The sequence below is a fragment of the Natator depressus genome, chromosome 3, assembly GCF_965152275.1.
Source record: "Natator depressus isolate rNatDep1 chromosome 3, rNatDep2.hap1, whole genome shotgun sequence".
Taxonomy (NCBI): domain Eukaryota; kingdom Metazoa; phylum Chordata; order Testudines; family Cheloniidae; genus Natator; species Natator depressus.
This window is the reverse complement of record NC_134236.1, coordinates 92,128,828-92,145,373: the sequence shown is the minus strand read 5'-3', so window position 1 is coordinate 92,145,373 and position 16,546 is coordinate 92,128,828. Positions and strand designations below refer to the sequence as shown.

The window sequence follows — 16,546 nt, the reverse complement described above, 5'->3', positions numbered from 1 at the left end:
TGAGCCTTTATCCCCATATAGACTTTCCAAGTGTCATTGTTTCCTAGTGCCGTGGAGTCTGCCCCAACCAGTTGACACTTTGTACTGACATTTCTGAGGCCCCCGGGACCATGTATGAACCTTATCTATCCTCTCCAAGCTGACACCAAATGGCTCTATTTGAAAGTGGAGTTGTATGCAACAGTTCCAGCAGCTATTTTATTGTCTTCCCCAGATAAGGCAGTTATCCCATCTTCACCATCTCCACTGATCGTCACAGGCAAAATCAGGAGTTCTTTACAAGGAGTGGTGTCCGAGCTCCAGATCCAGCTCAAAGTGGTTCAAGATTTTCAGCAAAAACTCCTGGACTTTTGGGTCCAGTCAGGTGGCCCTCCTGGTCAATGAGGCCATGATGGGGACAGCCAGGGAGTGGTGCACAGTCCTACCTCCTGCACTCCCACCCCAAAAAAGGCTGAGAAGCACTCATTATTTCGTTCCACGTAAAAGAGCGGAGTTTTTTGTTCTCTCACCCATCACCCAACTCCCTGGTGGTACAAGTAGCCACTGAGAGATCCGGGCTGCAACACCCCAAGATCTTTGTACAAGCATGCTAAACACCTCGTCGTCCTAGGGAGGAAAGTTTTCTTCCTGACAAGCCTCAAATTTATAATTGCCACCTGCCAGGCCCTGTTAGAAAATACATTTTACTTTTCCTCAATTATGTGAAATTGTTGGACTTCAAAGATAAACTCCCTCATGAGGATAAAGTCCAATTCTGGAACTCAGTTGATGAGGGTAAATTGATAGCCACAACGTCACTTAAGACTGCAGTAGATGCTGCTGATACTGCTTCCAGAGGGGTGGCAACTGTAGTTGTTATGAGGAGGGGATCTTTAGTTGCTGTCCTCAGGTTTCTCTAGAGAGGTCCCAAAGTACCACTGAATATTTGCCCTTTAATGCAGCTAACTTGTTTAATGAAAAGACTCTCTGGGCATCTATATTCTCACCCCAAAGAGGAAGCATCACATGCAGGGGTACAGAACAAGACCAACCCCAACCCCTCAACCATTTTATCAGTGCTGTATCTCAGGAACCACAATGCCAATGATCGAGTTACATGGCTTCCTCAACATCTACTGCCTTCCCCTCCTCTCAGTCCACAGCTGAAGAGTTTCTTTTGATGGGACTTTCAATCAAATACTGATTGATTTGCCTCAGATTCTGCCCACCCAAGTTTTTGGTGGCCACCTCACCCGCAATTAGGAGGGCAATAACAATAGACAAGTGGATGCTGGAACTTGTTCACTCTTGCTATCCACTCAAGTTTCTGTCACTTCCTACCCACACCCTCCTTCCCTGCCTCTTCTCAGGAAACAATCTCAAGAGAAAATCCTATGTCAGGAATTGGACTCTCTTCTCCAGCAAGGAGCGATAGAACAAGTTCCATCTCAACATCAAGGGAAGGGATTTTACTTTGCATATTTCCTAGTCCCCAAAAAGAATGGAGGATGGAGACCAATTCTTGATCTATGCCGAGTAAATGTATTCATCTTAAAATGCCAATTTGACCATGCAGAATTGTAATCAGTAATTCCTTCTCTGGAAGAGGGCACATGTTTCACAGCTGTTGACATAAGACACTTACTTTCACATAGACGTTCACCTATCCCACAGAGGGATAGCCAGGGCTGCGCCATTGACTCGGGCCAATAGGTCACGGTGCCCTCATAGCAAGGGTCACGCCAGTGACTCTGGCCAATAGGTTATGCTGCCCGGATAGCAAGGGCCGTGCCCGTGACTCTGGCCTATAGGCCATACAGCCCCAAGACCAGAGACAACCCTAAACTCAGCTGTGGGGCTGTAATGTGCCTCTCCCCCACCCCAAAAGGCTGAGGGGTGTACCAGCCCCACGACACTTCCACTCATCCAGTCCCAACATATCCAAGTAATGTCAGACAATATAATGTCTTCTATGTAAACAAATGAGGGGAACAAGATCCTTTCTCCTGTGTGTAGAGACAGTCAACTTCTGAAAATGGTGTAACAGAAACCACATAACCCTATCAGCAGTGTACCTACTATGTGCGCAGAACTGCCTAACAGACAGAATCTGCAGACCTTTTTCCACAGACCATGAATGGGAGATTCACGATTCCATCCTGAATGAGGTCTTCACGCAGTTGGGAATGCTGTCTTGGACCTCTTTGCCTTGCAAGCAAACCCCAAACTCCCCCTCCACAGCTCCAGAGCAGCTCTAGGCCAAGGCTTGAAGAATGATGCCCTTCTACCCTGAACGGACCGTCTCAGGTATGCCTTCTTGCCCATCTCACTAAGACCACAAGTGCTGTGAAAGATTTGTCATGACAAGGCTCAAGTTATCCTCATTGCACCCAACTGTCCAAGATAGTTCTGATTCTCGGACCTCTGGAGGATTAGAACCTGTCCGACAGTCAATGTCTGATCATTTCTGGATCTTCTCGTGCAACACAACAATGTAACTAGGCACCCCAGTGCAGAACCTCTACAACTCAAGGCCTGATATTTGGATAGGCATTGAATGTAGAATGCTCTTGTTCACTAGTGGTCCAATCCATTCTCATTCAAAGTAGGAAGGATTCTATTAGGAGATGTTATTCGGCCAAATGGAAACATTTCTCCTCTTTGGAAATCACATGCTATTTTGACAAAGTAGCTAGAATTCCCTGTTACTTTAGATTACCGACTCACCCTGAAGACATTGGGCTTCTCGATAAGTTCCCTATGGATCCACCTCATGGCAATCAGCACTTTTCATCCTCCAGGGAAACTTCTAACACCACAATGGGATCTCAGTCTCATCCTCTCACTTCTCACCAGACCTCCCTTTGAAGTATTAGGCACCTGTTTTAAGTTCCCATCTCTTGATGAAGGTTGTCTTCCTAAGTGCTGTTACATCAGCCAGAAGGATGAGTGAGCTGGGAACACTCATGGCAGATCCATCATATACCATTTTTCAAAAAGAGAGACTCTTTCTTTGTATCCACCTGAAATTGATCCCTAAAGTACTTTCAGACTTTTACATAAATCAAACCATCCAGTATTTTTTTTTCAAAACCTTGTGCTTCTGATAAGGAGAAAAGATTTCACTCCCTAGATGCCCAACAGGCACTGGCATTCTATCTACAGAGAACGAAAGCAATTACAAAGACACCGCGGAGGGGTTGAGAGCCCATTCCACCAGAGCGCAAGCAGCCTCTGTGGCATCTCTGTATGATGTACTCTTAATAGATATATGTAGGGTGGCTATGTATAGTTCCATCTACACCTTTACAAAATGTTATGCCTTGGTCCATACTGACGTCCCTACACCTGTATCTGTAAAAAAGTATTATGGACATCCATACCATCTGCATCCTTGCACCCATCTCCCGACTGACTACAGCTTATTAATTTCTCACATGTTGAATACACATAATGACCATCACTTGAAGAAGAAATGGAGGTTACTTACCAGGAACTGGAGGTTCTTTGGGATGTGTGGTCCTTTTCTGTATTCTACTACCAGCCCTCTGTCCCCTCAGCTATGGATCATGCCTGGGTTCATGGTAGAAGGAGGAACTGGAGAAACATCAGTCCGCACTGCCCACTATATCCTCAGTTCAGAGCATGAGAACAACTGCAAATATGAGGACAAACAGACACTGCTTACTAAAAATCTCTAAGCTCAAGTGCATGATGTGCATGCAAACTCACGTGTGGAATACAGGTAGAGACCCCATATTCCAAAGAACTTCCAGTCACAGGTGAGTAACCTCCATTTAAGTAACTTGAGTTCTTCAAGATCTGTGTCCCTAAGGGTACTCCAATACCTTCCCTCCTTCCCTTCTGCGTTGGAGTGTTTTGCTGGACTTTCATGGTTGAGAAGGAACTGGACTGGCAGTGGGTCCGCCCCTCTCTATATACCATCGTACCACAGCACAAGAGTGTTTAGGGTGCAGGCATGGACCTGTGGATGCAGCTGACAAAAATCTCTGATCACAGGCATGCACACATGCTGACGTGGAGCACCCATAGTGGGTCACATCTCGAAGAACTCAAGTTATCGTGTAAGGTAAGTAGCCTCTCCATATGGGACCATGCATTTAAAGACTGTATCATAATGCTTATGTACGAATGGGCTGGATTAAGTTTGCACAGGCTCATGAATTCTGGCATTTCCTAACTTCTGAGTGCCTAAGTTTGCGACCTTATTAATGTTCTAACAAAGGTTTTTTATATTTATTATGATTAGCGTATGAAATATTTATATATTTCCACATAGTTACCTGGTATTGGTAAAATGAATATATCTGAACAGTGTAGAGTTTCATCTTGCCTTGTGCTATATGGCTATGTAATGAAAGATCCTCTCATAATCCATATGCAGAAGGGGATAAAGTTATGGTTGTGATGGAAACCATAATTTGTTTCTGTGATTTCCAGTTTCTATTTTAAGATTACATTAACATTGATTTTTATTATTTCCACTGAAAATCTCTTTAGACAAATGTATATGTGGATTTCCTTCCCTCTCCCCCTTAATTTATTTTGGAAACCATTTTTCATGACTGTTAGCTAGCGTTGCTTCAGCCTTGAAAAGGGGAAAATATACATTTTGTATGGATAGTATGTAGTGGCTGATTAAATCACACTGATCTTATCTGATTGTGGATCCAAATGTGGATTACAGAGGCAATAATAAAAAACTGTAGTCATCCTAACAATATGATTATATATAGGTTTGTTAAATTTGATACAGAGATCAAGTACACTTTATAGAAATAGCAGGCTTGCTTCATAACACTCAATGTTAATATGTGTGTCATTTTAACAAGATCTTGTTTTGTATATGAATAATAAGCCCTATAAGCTGAAATGTCATCTGTATTTATACTTTAAATTCGTGCTTGTTAAATTTAGCAGCATTATTACGTAGTGTTAATGAATATTATGTTGTATGTTTCCTTAGGTGCTTCAAAAACAGCTAGATGATGTCAAGGAGGAGGAGATATCATTGTTAAGCAAACACAAGGAGGTGGAAAGTGAGCTAGCAGCTGCTAGGGAACACTTACAGCAGCAGGCCACAGATCTTGTACTCAAAGCCAGTATGTATGTCCATAACTTTTTTGTGTGTAAATGAGCCTCAAATATTAATTCAGGATGATACTATTTTTTCTATTTTTAAAATTATGCAGCTCTAGAGTGTCCATGAAGAGTTTTGCATTGTCCCTAAAAAGTTCTGAAAGGCTTTTTTTCTTGTTTTAAAAAAAAAATTAATGTTACTTGTATTGTATTTAGATTTATATTTGCTTTACAAGCTGTCATACTATTTTTAAATGCATTTTGAAAGTAATTGACTTTTATTAAGTCGCCTAATTCTTGATAAAGGCAGCTTTTGATTAAAATGTCAGATCATTCTAACTTTTAGGAAAGTGTATTCTGGATTTGTTTGACAATAAAGACAAAAAGTCCCAAGTAGAGGTTCTTCAAGGCTAGGTACAAGCAGGGGAGGTATGTTTATACCTGTCACAGTTTCAGGGTAACTTCACCTATTTTCCCCCACACACACCCTCTCATCTCATGATCCACTCCAGGTGTGCCCAGTCAGGTCTCAGGTGTCCAACCATCACTTGTCTATGGTAGGGACTACTGCCCCACTCATTTCCTCTCCAGGGGTTTTAAGGCTGCACACCACCCTGCCTTACTCTGCAATATCCCCAGCAAGCTAGTCTGCCTAACAGCTGGTACCTGTGCCTTGCTTTCTCTGAGATTTAAGAACAGAGTATTGCCAGCAATTACAAGTTACCACACAGCTCTTTCTAAGCAAGCTCATTTATTCTTAAGGTAAAAGCATCACAGGGAAAACATACTGAAAACATAATTTAAATACACACTAAACATATGGGGAGGCACCCACCAGTCTTATAGGGCTCTAGTAGCCCAAAGTCTTTCCAACCTTTCCACAAGGTTTGGGCCCCCCCCTTGGACAGAATATCCTTACTGTTTGCTGGATTAGAAAGAAGGCCTTGAGTCAGTTTAAACCCAGTCTTTTTATGTCAAAAGCCCTTTCTGTGTCTGTTGGTCTCTGAAAAACCCAGTTTGAGTCAGTATATACATACCTCCCCTGGGGGTGGTATCTCTCTGTTTACAACCTAAGTGATTCACCTTACTCACCCCCTACTAGTTTTGGTTCCTGGAGGGAGCTATGGTGACCCTTGCCCCCTGGAGTTGCATACAATTCCTGGCCCACAGTGATACATAAACATAATATGGCATGGTCCTCAAAGATACTGCATTGGGTTGCAATATTTGTCACAATATCATTAGTGAAAACGATTGTGGAATTTTGAGAGTGGCCAGATGCAAACCCTGTTCTGCCTATAGTCATGTCTAGGTTATTTGGGCTCTCTTTTTTGATCTTGCTGAAAGCTGATTGGCGAGGAAATCTTAACTTCCAGCAGTGGTCATTGTCACCTTTGAGGACCTATATAGCAGAACTGGAAGTTGGGTATTCGACTTAAAATCTTGAGGAGAGCTGTTCCATAGGATTGTCTGGCTTTCATCTTTCTCTGTGATGCCAATATTGAGTTGGCCTCCCTCTCCTGCTATCTCCTGACCCACAATCTGATCAGTAGATTGGCTTTGAAGCTGAGAACCAGAGTCTGAATCCAAGAAGTGTCTCGTTGACACTCTCATTAAAGGAGAAGAGATTCTTTTAGGTAACACTCTTGAACAGGCACTCTAAGATCTCAAGAACTAAAATAACACTGTATCATTGTTTAGGAAGCCTAGTTCATGCTATGCTTTCTCCTACTGTCACAAAGATTACTACTCTTTCAAAGGTCCTCTTAAAAATATCTCCTTTCCTCTCTAAAATATAGAGATATTGTGGCCCTAGAGCATCCTGAAACCGGCAAAAGCTGGTATATGCTACCAAATATATCAAATAAAGCTTTTGATGCCAGATGTACGAGTACATGACAGATGTGGGCGACGACATCTAAGTGATGGGCTTCTCCATTTTTGTTACCTCTGAGGAACATCATGAATGACCAGTGGGTATTGCCTCTTATCTCTTCAGAGCAGAAGTTACTAAACACTTTCATAGCCTGACCTGTCTTCAGGCTGTTCTAATCTGCTCCAGCTGGCAATACTTCTAGCTGAGAATAGCAGGAGCACAACATCTTGTTGCCATTCTTCTTCCCCATCTCGTCCCCAAACTCCTTGTGTCCAGGGCTGTGCTGGCTCTGTGCCCGCTGGCTTTCTCATGGTCTGGCAGAATCCTTTGCATTGCTGTACTGATGCAAAGGGACCAGAATGGGACAAATTATCTGCTTCAGAGTTCTGAGAAGGTGAAATAATGCTGTAAACAAAGCTGAGTGCCAAAATTCTAAACTACCAAGTGATCTGAGTCAAACGGCAATGTAGGAGCAGTCCATTAACTCCACATTCAGAAAACACTTCAAAGAACTTTAATTTTCTTTTATGAAACAAAATGTCCTTAATGAATCTTAAGGACATGTATCAGTGTTATTGCTCTGTATATTTAATATCTTCATATAGCATCTGAAGGGTTGATCATTGCTGTGGATTTAAGAACTCAGTAACATATTTAACTGTATATTTGAATACATTCAAACTCCAAAGGGTGTAGTGGGCATTCTTCTTTGAATGGCTTCTGCACATTCTTACTTATGGATGTGTCAGCAATGTAGCTCTGACAGTGGATATTTCTCATAGCAAAGTCTGCCTGAGCGCACTCTTGCACCTCTTGCCCTTCCTCCACTGTTCCTGGACATTGAGGGTGAGGCTGTAAAAGGGGGCGTGGTGCTCCAGCCACCTCAGTTTCTTCCAGCATCACTTACAGATGTACCAGGAACTTCATCATCGACTTTTCAGTCTCAGTGCCTTAGCTAGGTCTCAGTTAGTATAAGATTTAGCTTTTAAATTTAATTTCTTTCTAGTCAGTTGTAGTGCTCCAACAGAGGTGTGCACAGCTGATGGCAGATCCAAAAGGAAAAAAGCCAGGATTTACGAGGTGTGCCTCTGGCCCTGTTTACAGCATCAGACACCCATGTTTGGTGTCTGACTTGTTTGGGGGAAGGTCATGCTTCATCTTGCTGTGCCATTTGTACCACTTTCACCCCAAGAGCTCACAAGGAATGAAAAAAAAACAGTTCCAAGTCTGTAGGATTCGTGAGTACTGATAGGCCTACTTCATCCCCAGCTCCTTTGGGGACTTAAAAGCAGCATAAGATCCTGTCCAAGGCATTCTGCTACCGGAGTCGAATCTAAAATCATGTTACCAAGGAATCCACCGTCGTCAGATTTGATGGTGCAACAAAGCAGGTCCCTGCTGGTGTCAGCCTCTGTTAGCAGAGCCACACCTCAGGAATGCAGTCCTTCGGATCTGTCATCTCCAGTCCCTAGCCAGGAGGTGACAGACCTTGCAGGTATCTGTCTGTCTGCTGGCAGAGTCTGTCTGCACACTGGAACCCCTTGGCTCTCATGGCCTCCGTTCCAAGACCACCTTTGGAACACAGGCCAAAACCAAAGGCTCATGGTGATTATGAATCCCAAACAAAGCATCATACCCCAATTTCATGAGCGTGGCGGTTCCAAAAAATATTACTGGAGACACCTCAGACTCCTCAGCACCATCCACTTCCACTATTACAATAGTGGTCCAAGTACATAAACCAGACCTGCGGTCAGAACCATACTCTGATCCAAAGGCCTCCCCTGTTTAGGGATCCTTCAGGGGGAAAAAGATAAGGGAATTAAAAGAAGAATTGAAGACTCTGATACCCTTACTCCCTCGTCTTCACTCAGAAAGAAAAGAAACACCCCCGCTCAGTTACAGATTTCCCCTCAGATTTGGCTACTCACACACTCACACAATCACACACTCTATCTTCCTCCCTTCCTCCCTCCCTCCAGGTTCCCCAGGGAACTGACCTTCACTATTTTCTATACTGTACTTACCAAGGCCAGTATTGTCTCTAGTTTGAGCTACATCAGATCCACATTTGGATCCACAATCAAATAATGATTAAGGCTAAGATAGACCTGTTAATTTGCCACCTCCTCTCCTTCCTGGGAGGGTGGATCACATACACTAGAAAACATTATACTGACATCATATACAGATCATTTAGACAAAGGGAACACCTTTACACTACATGGTATTATGATAGTCTGACACTGAATACTAAAAATAATGTTATATACCTTCCTTGGTTAGATGACTTTACTGCTCTTCACCTTCCTTACTGGCATTTTGGATCCAACTCATCCAGCTCTGTCTACATCTCCACTTTAGAGAGACCCTTCTCCCATGTTAGTCCCTGACATGTTAGAATACGAAACAGGAGGTTCCACTGAATTCCAGGATGCCAGCATGGAACCAGACAATCAAATATCTCCTGATGATATTTGTGTGTGTGTTGAGGTGGGGGAGGGAATCTCCTCATCATCTTCATCAGAAGATGCTATTCATTTCCATGAAATGCTAGAAAGAATAGGTACAATACTGAAGATACAATCTTTCACAGTGGAAGAAACCTTTCATCCTGTATTCAGTACTTTGGGATCTCCTTCCAACAATAAAATCACTCTCCTATGTTGGAAGGTTTATTGCAGCTGGTCAAGAGAATATAATCACATCCTGAAATGGGTCAAGCTATGTTTTTAAAAAGTGTTGGACAAGTGTTATCAACTATCATATGAAGTGTTTTCACTGTTTCACACACATCCAGCTCTTAATTCACTGGTTGTTGCCGTAGCTGTCCAAAGAACAAAAGGAGAATAGGTACACACAATCCTGTCAGACAGAAAAGGGAAATAGCTTAACAACTTAGGCAGAAAGGTCTTCTCATCTGTTTCACTTGGCATTAGGTTTTCTAATTATCAAGTTAGAATGTCCATCTTCTCTCCAAGGTGGTACTTGTTCCTGGCCAATTTTGCTAGATCCCTTCCTAAAGACCAGAAGAAGCTGGCAAAAGCCATGAAAATCACTCTCCCATGTTGGAAGGTTTATTGCAGGTGTCCTCATTTGACTTCTGTGATGCAGCAGCCTGATCAGCGGCTTCAGCAATAGCATTAAGGTGATATTCATGACTGAGATCATCTGGCCTTGCATGAGAGATGAGAACATGTGTGGAAGACCTTCCATTGTGGGAGATGGTCTGTTTGTTCAAGAATGGATGAAATCCTAGAAAAGCTGAAACGTACTATCAGCCATTCAGAAGAAGGTTTGATGTTCCTGCCTTTAGATATCATAAACCCAGAATATTCGTCTTCCTCATTATCCTACTTCACGCAGAGATGGCAGTACAAGCAATCATCCTCTTAGCAATGGCTACAGAGAAGGAAAATTGTTAAATTTCACACAAAGGGCAAATCAACAGTTTCCTTGTCTTCCACACTAGGGCTTAGACCTCATGTTTGCTGAGACACCCAAGAGCATCAGATCAACCTTGATCCATCCATGTCCCGCCCCTCTATTGGGAAAAGAAGACTTTCCCCACTCCTTCAACATCGGGCATGCCTTCACAACAGACAGTTGGATCCTGAAATTATACAGAAAATTTATTCTATTTGGTTCAACACAATACATCCCCCTAGTCCTCTTGTCCCTTCTCTCTTCAGGGACCTTTTCATGAGAGTCTGTTAGGAGCAGAAATCCAGTCTTTAATGTAAGCAAGGAGCCATGCAGAAGAATTCAAGGGAATTCCATGGAAAGGGTTTCTAGGCCAGATACTTTCCGATCCCAAAGAAAGATGGAAACCTTCTGCCTATTTTAGATCTGTGAAAATTCAATCAATTAATTAGGGAGTTCAAATTCTTTGTGTTAACCCTGACATCAGTTATGTCCTCCTTATCCACCCAAGATTGGCTTGAATCTTTCGGTTTTTAAGAAATGTATTTTAGAATTATCAGACCTACACATTACAAATACCTTCATTTCATCATACGAGAGGACCGCTTCCACTACAGAATTCTCCTTTTCCCCTGCTCAGGTGCATGGGAGTAGTCACAAAGTGTCTGTCTGCAGCAGCAGCACATCTAAGGTGACAAGGTATCTACATTTATTTCTGTGTAGATGATTGGTTCATCAGTGTATCCTCTCAGGTAGGACCTTTCAACAGTTACGGTACAGACATGATCCCTCTTCAAAAACTGAGGCTCAGAATAAGCTGGAAAAAAGCACAACACCTGTATAGTCAATCCAGTTTATTGGGGAATTCTGGATTCTTGAAAAGCCATAGTCTTCCATCCAGAAGGAAGATTTATGAAAATCTTGATGGCAACAAAGACTCCACAAGAAGCCCTGTCAGTGAAGTATCCGCCTCAAGATGAGAACTGGCTAGCAAAGAATTATCTTCCAAATTTGGACAGCATGTTCTCCAAACTGACCGTTCGGAAGGAGGTACTGTCATCCTTCAGTTGGTCAATTCAGCATCATAGTGTTTTGGAAGGAGTAACATTCAGCCCCCCAGCTTTGTTAACTATGATTGCCTCAAACATTTCATACTTGGGATGGGGAGCTCCCTTGTACAACCTAACTGTCCATGGACATCCGAACCACTGGAAAAGGACTCTGCAAATGCTAAAATTAAGAGAATTCCATTTGGATTTCAAATCCTTTCTCCTCATCTGCAAGGCAAAGTCATCCATGTATCAATAGACACAGCAGCCGTGTTCTGTGTGAGCAAACAAGGGGCCCACTCCAGGCAACTGTGCAGAGAAACAGTGGCACTGTGCGACTGGTGCATCCAGCACCATATCTACCATATAGCCCTACATCTCATGGGCAAAATCAACAGGCTTGCAGACCAGAAGTGAACAGTACAAATGGTCACAAAATCTTAGTAGTAGATGAGAGATTCTTTCTTTGGAGCTATCCAGACATAGACTTATTTGCAAGCAGATGCAATTCATAATGCCCAAGGTTTTGTTCAAGAACTGGAGTAGAAATCCAATCCATATCAGATGCATTTCTGCTTGACTGGGAAATAGGTCTCCTTTATACCCTTTCCCCCATTTATTCTCTCTCAAAGAGTCATAAGAAAAATAAGACAGAAAAAGCAAGAATAACCTTGATTGCCGCAGCACAGGTGAGACAACCAACGTTTCCATATCTTCTTCTTCTGTTCAGAGGAAACTATCGGTCTCTTCCACTAACCACAGATCTACTGACCCAGCAGAACAGATGTATTTACCAGCTGGACCCCAGTCTCTGCACTTGACAGCATGGACCATAGGATTGTGACAGACCTAGAAAAGTCCCACTCTCTTGAACTTTCTCGTGTCCTTATAAATTCCAGAAAACAGTCAACTCTCAGATGCTATGTTTTCAAATGCAAAATATTTTTAATCTGGCCCAATACTAACAACATTGATTCAGAAACATCTTCTGAGTACTGTGTACCAGAATACCTACTTCTTTTAAAGTGATTAGAACTCTTTCTATATCATTCTTGAAAGTCCACTTAGCAGCCATTTCTGCACACCATGCATTTATTGATAAGGCTAAATTCACACATGACAGAGTCAAGAGGTTCACGAAAGGAACAGTAAACATTTTCCTCCATTAAAGAGCTAACTCTGACTTGGGATCTTAACCTAGTACTTACTCAGTTCATGAAACTGCCTTTGAGCCAATGGGGTCACTTAGTTCTCCTTTCAATCAAAACAGCCTTCATTACAGCAAGTGCATCTGCTAGAATTGTAAGCAAGTTACAGATCCTCATGGCTGACCCACCATTCACTGTATTTCACAGGGAAAAAGTCCTCCATCTGCATCGTAAATTCCTTCCCAAAGTTGTAACAGATTTTAACCTGACTCAGATCAATAACTTAGCAGTATTCTTTTTTAGACCTCATTCTCATTCAGATGAGGCAAAGCTTCATGCCTTAATTGCCAAGAAGTCACCAAAAGTTTTTATTTCATTTAGGGATGCTAATAATAAAGAGAACATAATTACATCTAAATGGATTAGGTTTTGTACAGAGGAAAGCTGTTTTGTATAGTGGAAAGCTACAAAAAAGCTCTGCCCCTCTTCCAAGGGAAAATATGGTTTCCATGGCATGCCTCAAGCTTATCCCGATTTTAGAAACATGAAGAGCTACAACCTGGAGCTCTATTCACATTTTGACAAAGCACTACTCACTAGATCTAGCATTCTGGTCAGATGTTCAGTTTGGTAATGCAGTACTACAATCATTATTCAGTTAGGACTGTGCATCTCAACTTACAGAGATTGTGGTACTGCTTATCTAACTATCCCATGAGTGGGAATGTGCTGAGGCCATTTGAAAAAGAAATGAAGGTTATTCACCAATCACCAGAATTATTTGAGATGGACTCGGCACATACATACTTTCCTCCTCCTCCTCCTCCTCACTTCGGAGTGCTAATTTAAACTTTTGAACCTTTGAAGAGGCAGTGGAAGGAACTAAGGCGACAAGATTATCATGCCCCCTTTTTATACCCTTGCCCTCCAAACATTCAGGAACAGTGAGGAAGGGAAAGGAGGTGGGATGACAGCACTCCAATGGGAACTGCTCCAAGAAGTTTCCACTGTCAGAGCTGCATCACTGGACATCACTTGGGTGGGAATGTGCAGAGTCCATTTGTAAGAATTTGGGTTACAGGTGAATAATCTTCATATCTGAGATTTTAAATGGTGGTTTTCTTTTTGTAGGTCACATAGGAATTCTTCAAGCTACACAGATGACACAGGAAGTTACAATAAGAGATTTGGAATCAGAAAAATCTAGATTAAAAGAGAAACTATCTCAGCTGGAAGAGGAAAGAAATCTATTGCAGAGCAAAACACAAAGTCTGGATGAAAGACAAAGGCAGCAGATTCTGGCACTGGAAAAGGTAAAACAACAAAACCAGTTTTTTATTTTAGAACAACAAAATAGAAGCCTTACAATTCTAACTGGAAATATTAATGAATTCTGAAATATCCTAACTCTTTTAAAAGACTGGAGTGACTGACTGACTGGAGCAGTGATAGCACATTACACTGCCCTGTGAGGCACATATGGTACTGCCAACTTTTAAAGTTACTAATGTAGATCATGTGCATTGCAGAGTTGAAGGTGATAGTTTCAGCTGAGATAAAGACAGAGAGGAGGCAGGTGCAGTGTTATCCAAACTGATTTCTGGCATCTGTTGTGCTGCTTGATTCTTGAAGCAGATTGCCAGTAATCTTCCTATGTGTCTCATCTCCCAGAGTGCCTCCGTGAGGTGGGAATGGGGTTGAGGTCAAGGAAAAATTGAAAATCAGTAAGCCTTGAGAATGCACGTGACAGGGCAAATATAGCAAATTAAAACTTGAGCTAATGTATAATGATTCTTTAATTGTTTCTTTCTGTTCCCACCAGTTAAGATCATGATGATGATATAGGTTACATATAAAGTAGTGGAGTCGAGAAACGCGTACTGGTTTAAACTGTTATGATGTTTGAACAACCTTCCTTATGACTTTTGTCCTGACAGGGAATCATAATAATGAATTTCCTCCTTGCCTCACTACACACCAGCACTGGTTCAAAACTAAAATAAGAAAGAAGAAGGGCTAGTTTCCAAAACGATGTTTGTAGCTCAGAGAATAAAGAATTGGAAATTGCCTGTAGATCTGAAATTTGTCTGCTGTTCCTTTACAAGATAAAATAGAGCAAAAAAAGAGACAATAGATTTTAACTTCTTATACTTAAGTCTATAATTAAATACCTTTTTGAGTATAGTTTAAAGATCTGGTTTAAGGGTATTTATTCTGTGCCACATATATATGAAGTATAATTGTTTTCGAGTATTTGTGTAAAACGTTTAGTTTTTCCTTTTTTTCTTTTTCTCCTTACTGAAATAGACAAACACTTAAGAATAGGTGATTTGGAATATTTTTTGTCTGGCTTTTACAGAAGGTAAATGAAGCAAGGGAAACGCAACGAGAGTATTATGAGAAAGAGCTGATAAAGCTGCAAACCAGATTGGAAGGGGAAGCTGCACAGTTAAATGAGGCTCATTCTAAGACCTTGGAAGAATTGGCATGGAAACATCACACTGCGATTGAGGCTGCACACAGCAATGCTACCAAGGAAAAGAAAAAGCTGCAGCTGGTAAGTTAGGAGGAAAACAAACCAGGTTCCAAGTAAGAAAGGGTGTTTAGCCAAACTATGATAAAATGGTGTATGCATATGTATAGCATGTAGTAATTCCCTTATTTCATTAATTTCATTTTTAATCCCTAATTCTCCTAAGAGAGCTTGACTCTGGTACATTTGCATTTGTAAAGAATAACAAGGGAATTATAGTGCTTTGGGGTCCTTTTATATACAACCATGCACACTGCAATTCCTAAATGAAATATGGACAAGTTGAGGGTGATATAGCATTCCTAGTTGCATTAGCTAACTTGCTTATTGATTTAAATACATGTATACAGCAAAGCCATAGTTGCACCTTTATGGTTAGGAAAAATAGTATATTAAAGATTACTCTACTCTTCAAACTTTTGTGGAAAAGTGAACGTACTTTTGACAAGATGCAGGAGCAATCTGTGTTGCCCACTGAACACATAGTTAATTTCAGGATAGCTTCCCCGTGTCCTTGCACAGGTGCTTGGGGAAAGAACTATGGGCCTAATCCATAAATCAGTGAAGTCACTGAGTCTTTCCATATCCTCAGTGAGATGAGGATCTAGCTGTTTAGTAGTGGCTGCATGGCACACAGTGGAAGGAAAATGCCTTTGGTAGAGCTCCAGATCTAGAGTTGTAGGACTGGGTTGAACTTCAAGGTAAAGAGTTTTTGCTGCTGCATTATTGCTTTGTTAAAATATATTTCTTTGTTATGAACACTAACACTTAAGGAGAATAATTTCTCACTGAAACTGTTTTCCTTTTGTATTGAGTATTTCCAATATTTTTCAATGCCTACCTGTTCTGTATTGTCTATGGATTTGGCCAATTAAAATATTTGTAGGCCTTATAGGTGGATTATTATTGTAGATTTTCTCAACTGTGCTTTGCTCCCGTCAAATTTCAGTGTTGTTTTATTGTACTTGTTTTGTTTGTTTTTTGGTCTTATAAATTATTTTAGTTTTGATTTTGGAAGGTGTGCAGCATACACGGTGGTTCTTAAAATATTTTCACCAAGTCATTATATTGGCATAGAAAAGACCTTTATTTGTTAGCATGCAGTTGTTGACGGGGGAAGGTGGATTTGACTCCCTGGGAATAGAGAAATGTTAATGAGCTATGGAGCCTTTAAGCTGTAGGTTGCCAGTGGGAATCCAACAAAGATAGGTTGTTGCTGAAAGTTGTAGACCTCTAATGGTTGTTTAGTGGCCGTTGTGAAATGAGAGAGACAGGGTAGCTGAGGCAATATCTTTTATTGGACCAGCTTCTGTTGGTGGAAGGTACAAGCTTTCAAGCTTCACGGAGCTCTTCTTCTGGTCTGGGGAAGGTAACCACAGTGTCTACGCAAAATGCAAGTTGGGACAGATTGTTAAGCATAAGGAGTTGACACATGCTG

The 16,546-nt window shown here is 41.5% G+C and overlaps 1 protein-coding gene across 10 annotated transcripts in view; it reads left to right on the top strand.

Annotated features, from left to right (window-relative positions):
- FAM184A (family with sequence similarity 184 member A) overlaps nucleotides 1–16,546 on the top strand; it is a 168,952-nt gene that overhangs the window by 65,909 nt on the left and 86,497 nt on the right. For all 10 annotated transcript variants that reach the window (XR_012638821.1, XR_012638822.1, XR_012638823.1 and 7 more), the window contains exons 3-5: nucleotides 4,967–5,102; nucleotides 13,707–13,888; nucleotides 14,935–15,132. Coding sequence is in view for 7 of the 10 variants with exons in the window: in XM_074948319.1 (XP_074804420.1) it covers nucleotides 4,967–5,102; nucleotides 13,707–13,888; nucleotides 14,935–15,132 (516 nt within the window). In the remaining 3 variants the exon portion in view is untranslated. The remainder of the gene's footprint in view (nucleotides 1–4,966; nucleotides 5,103–13,706; nucleotides 13,889–14,934; nucleotides 15,133–16,546) is intronic.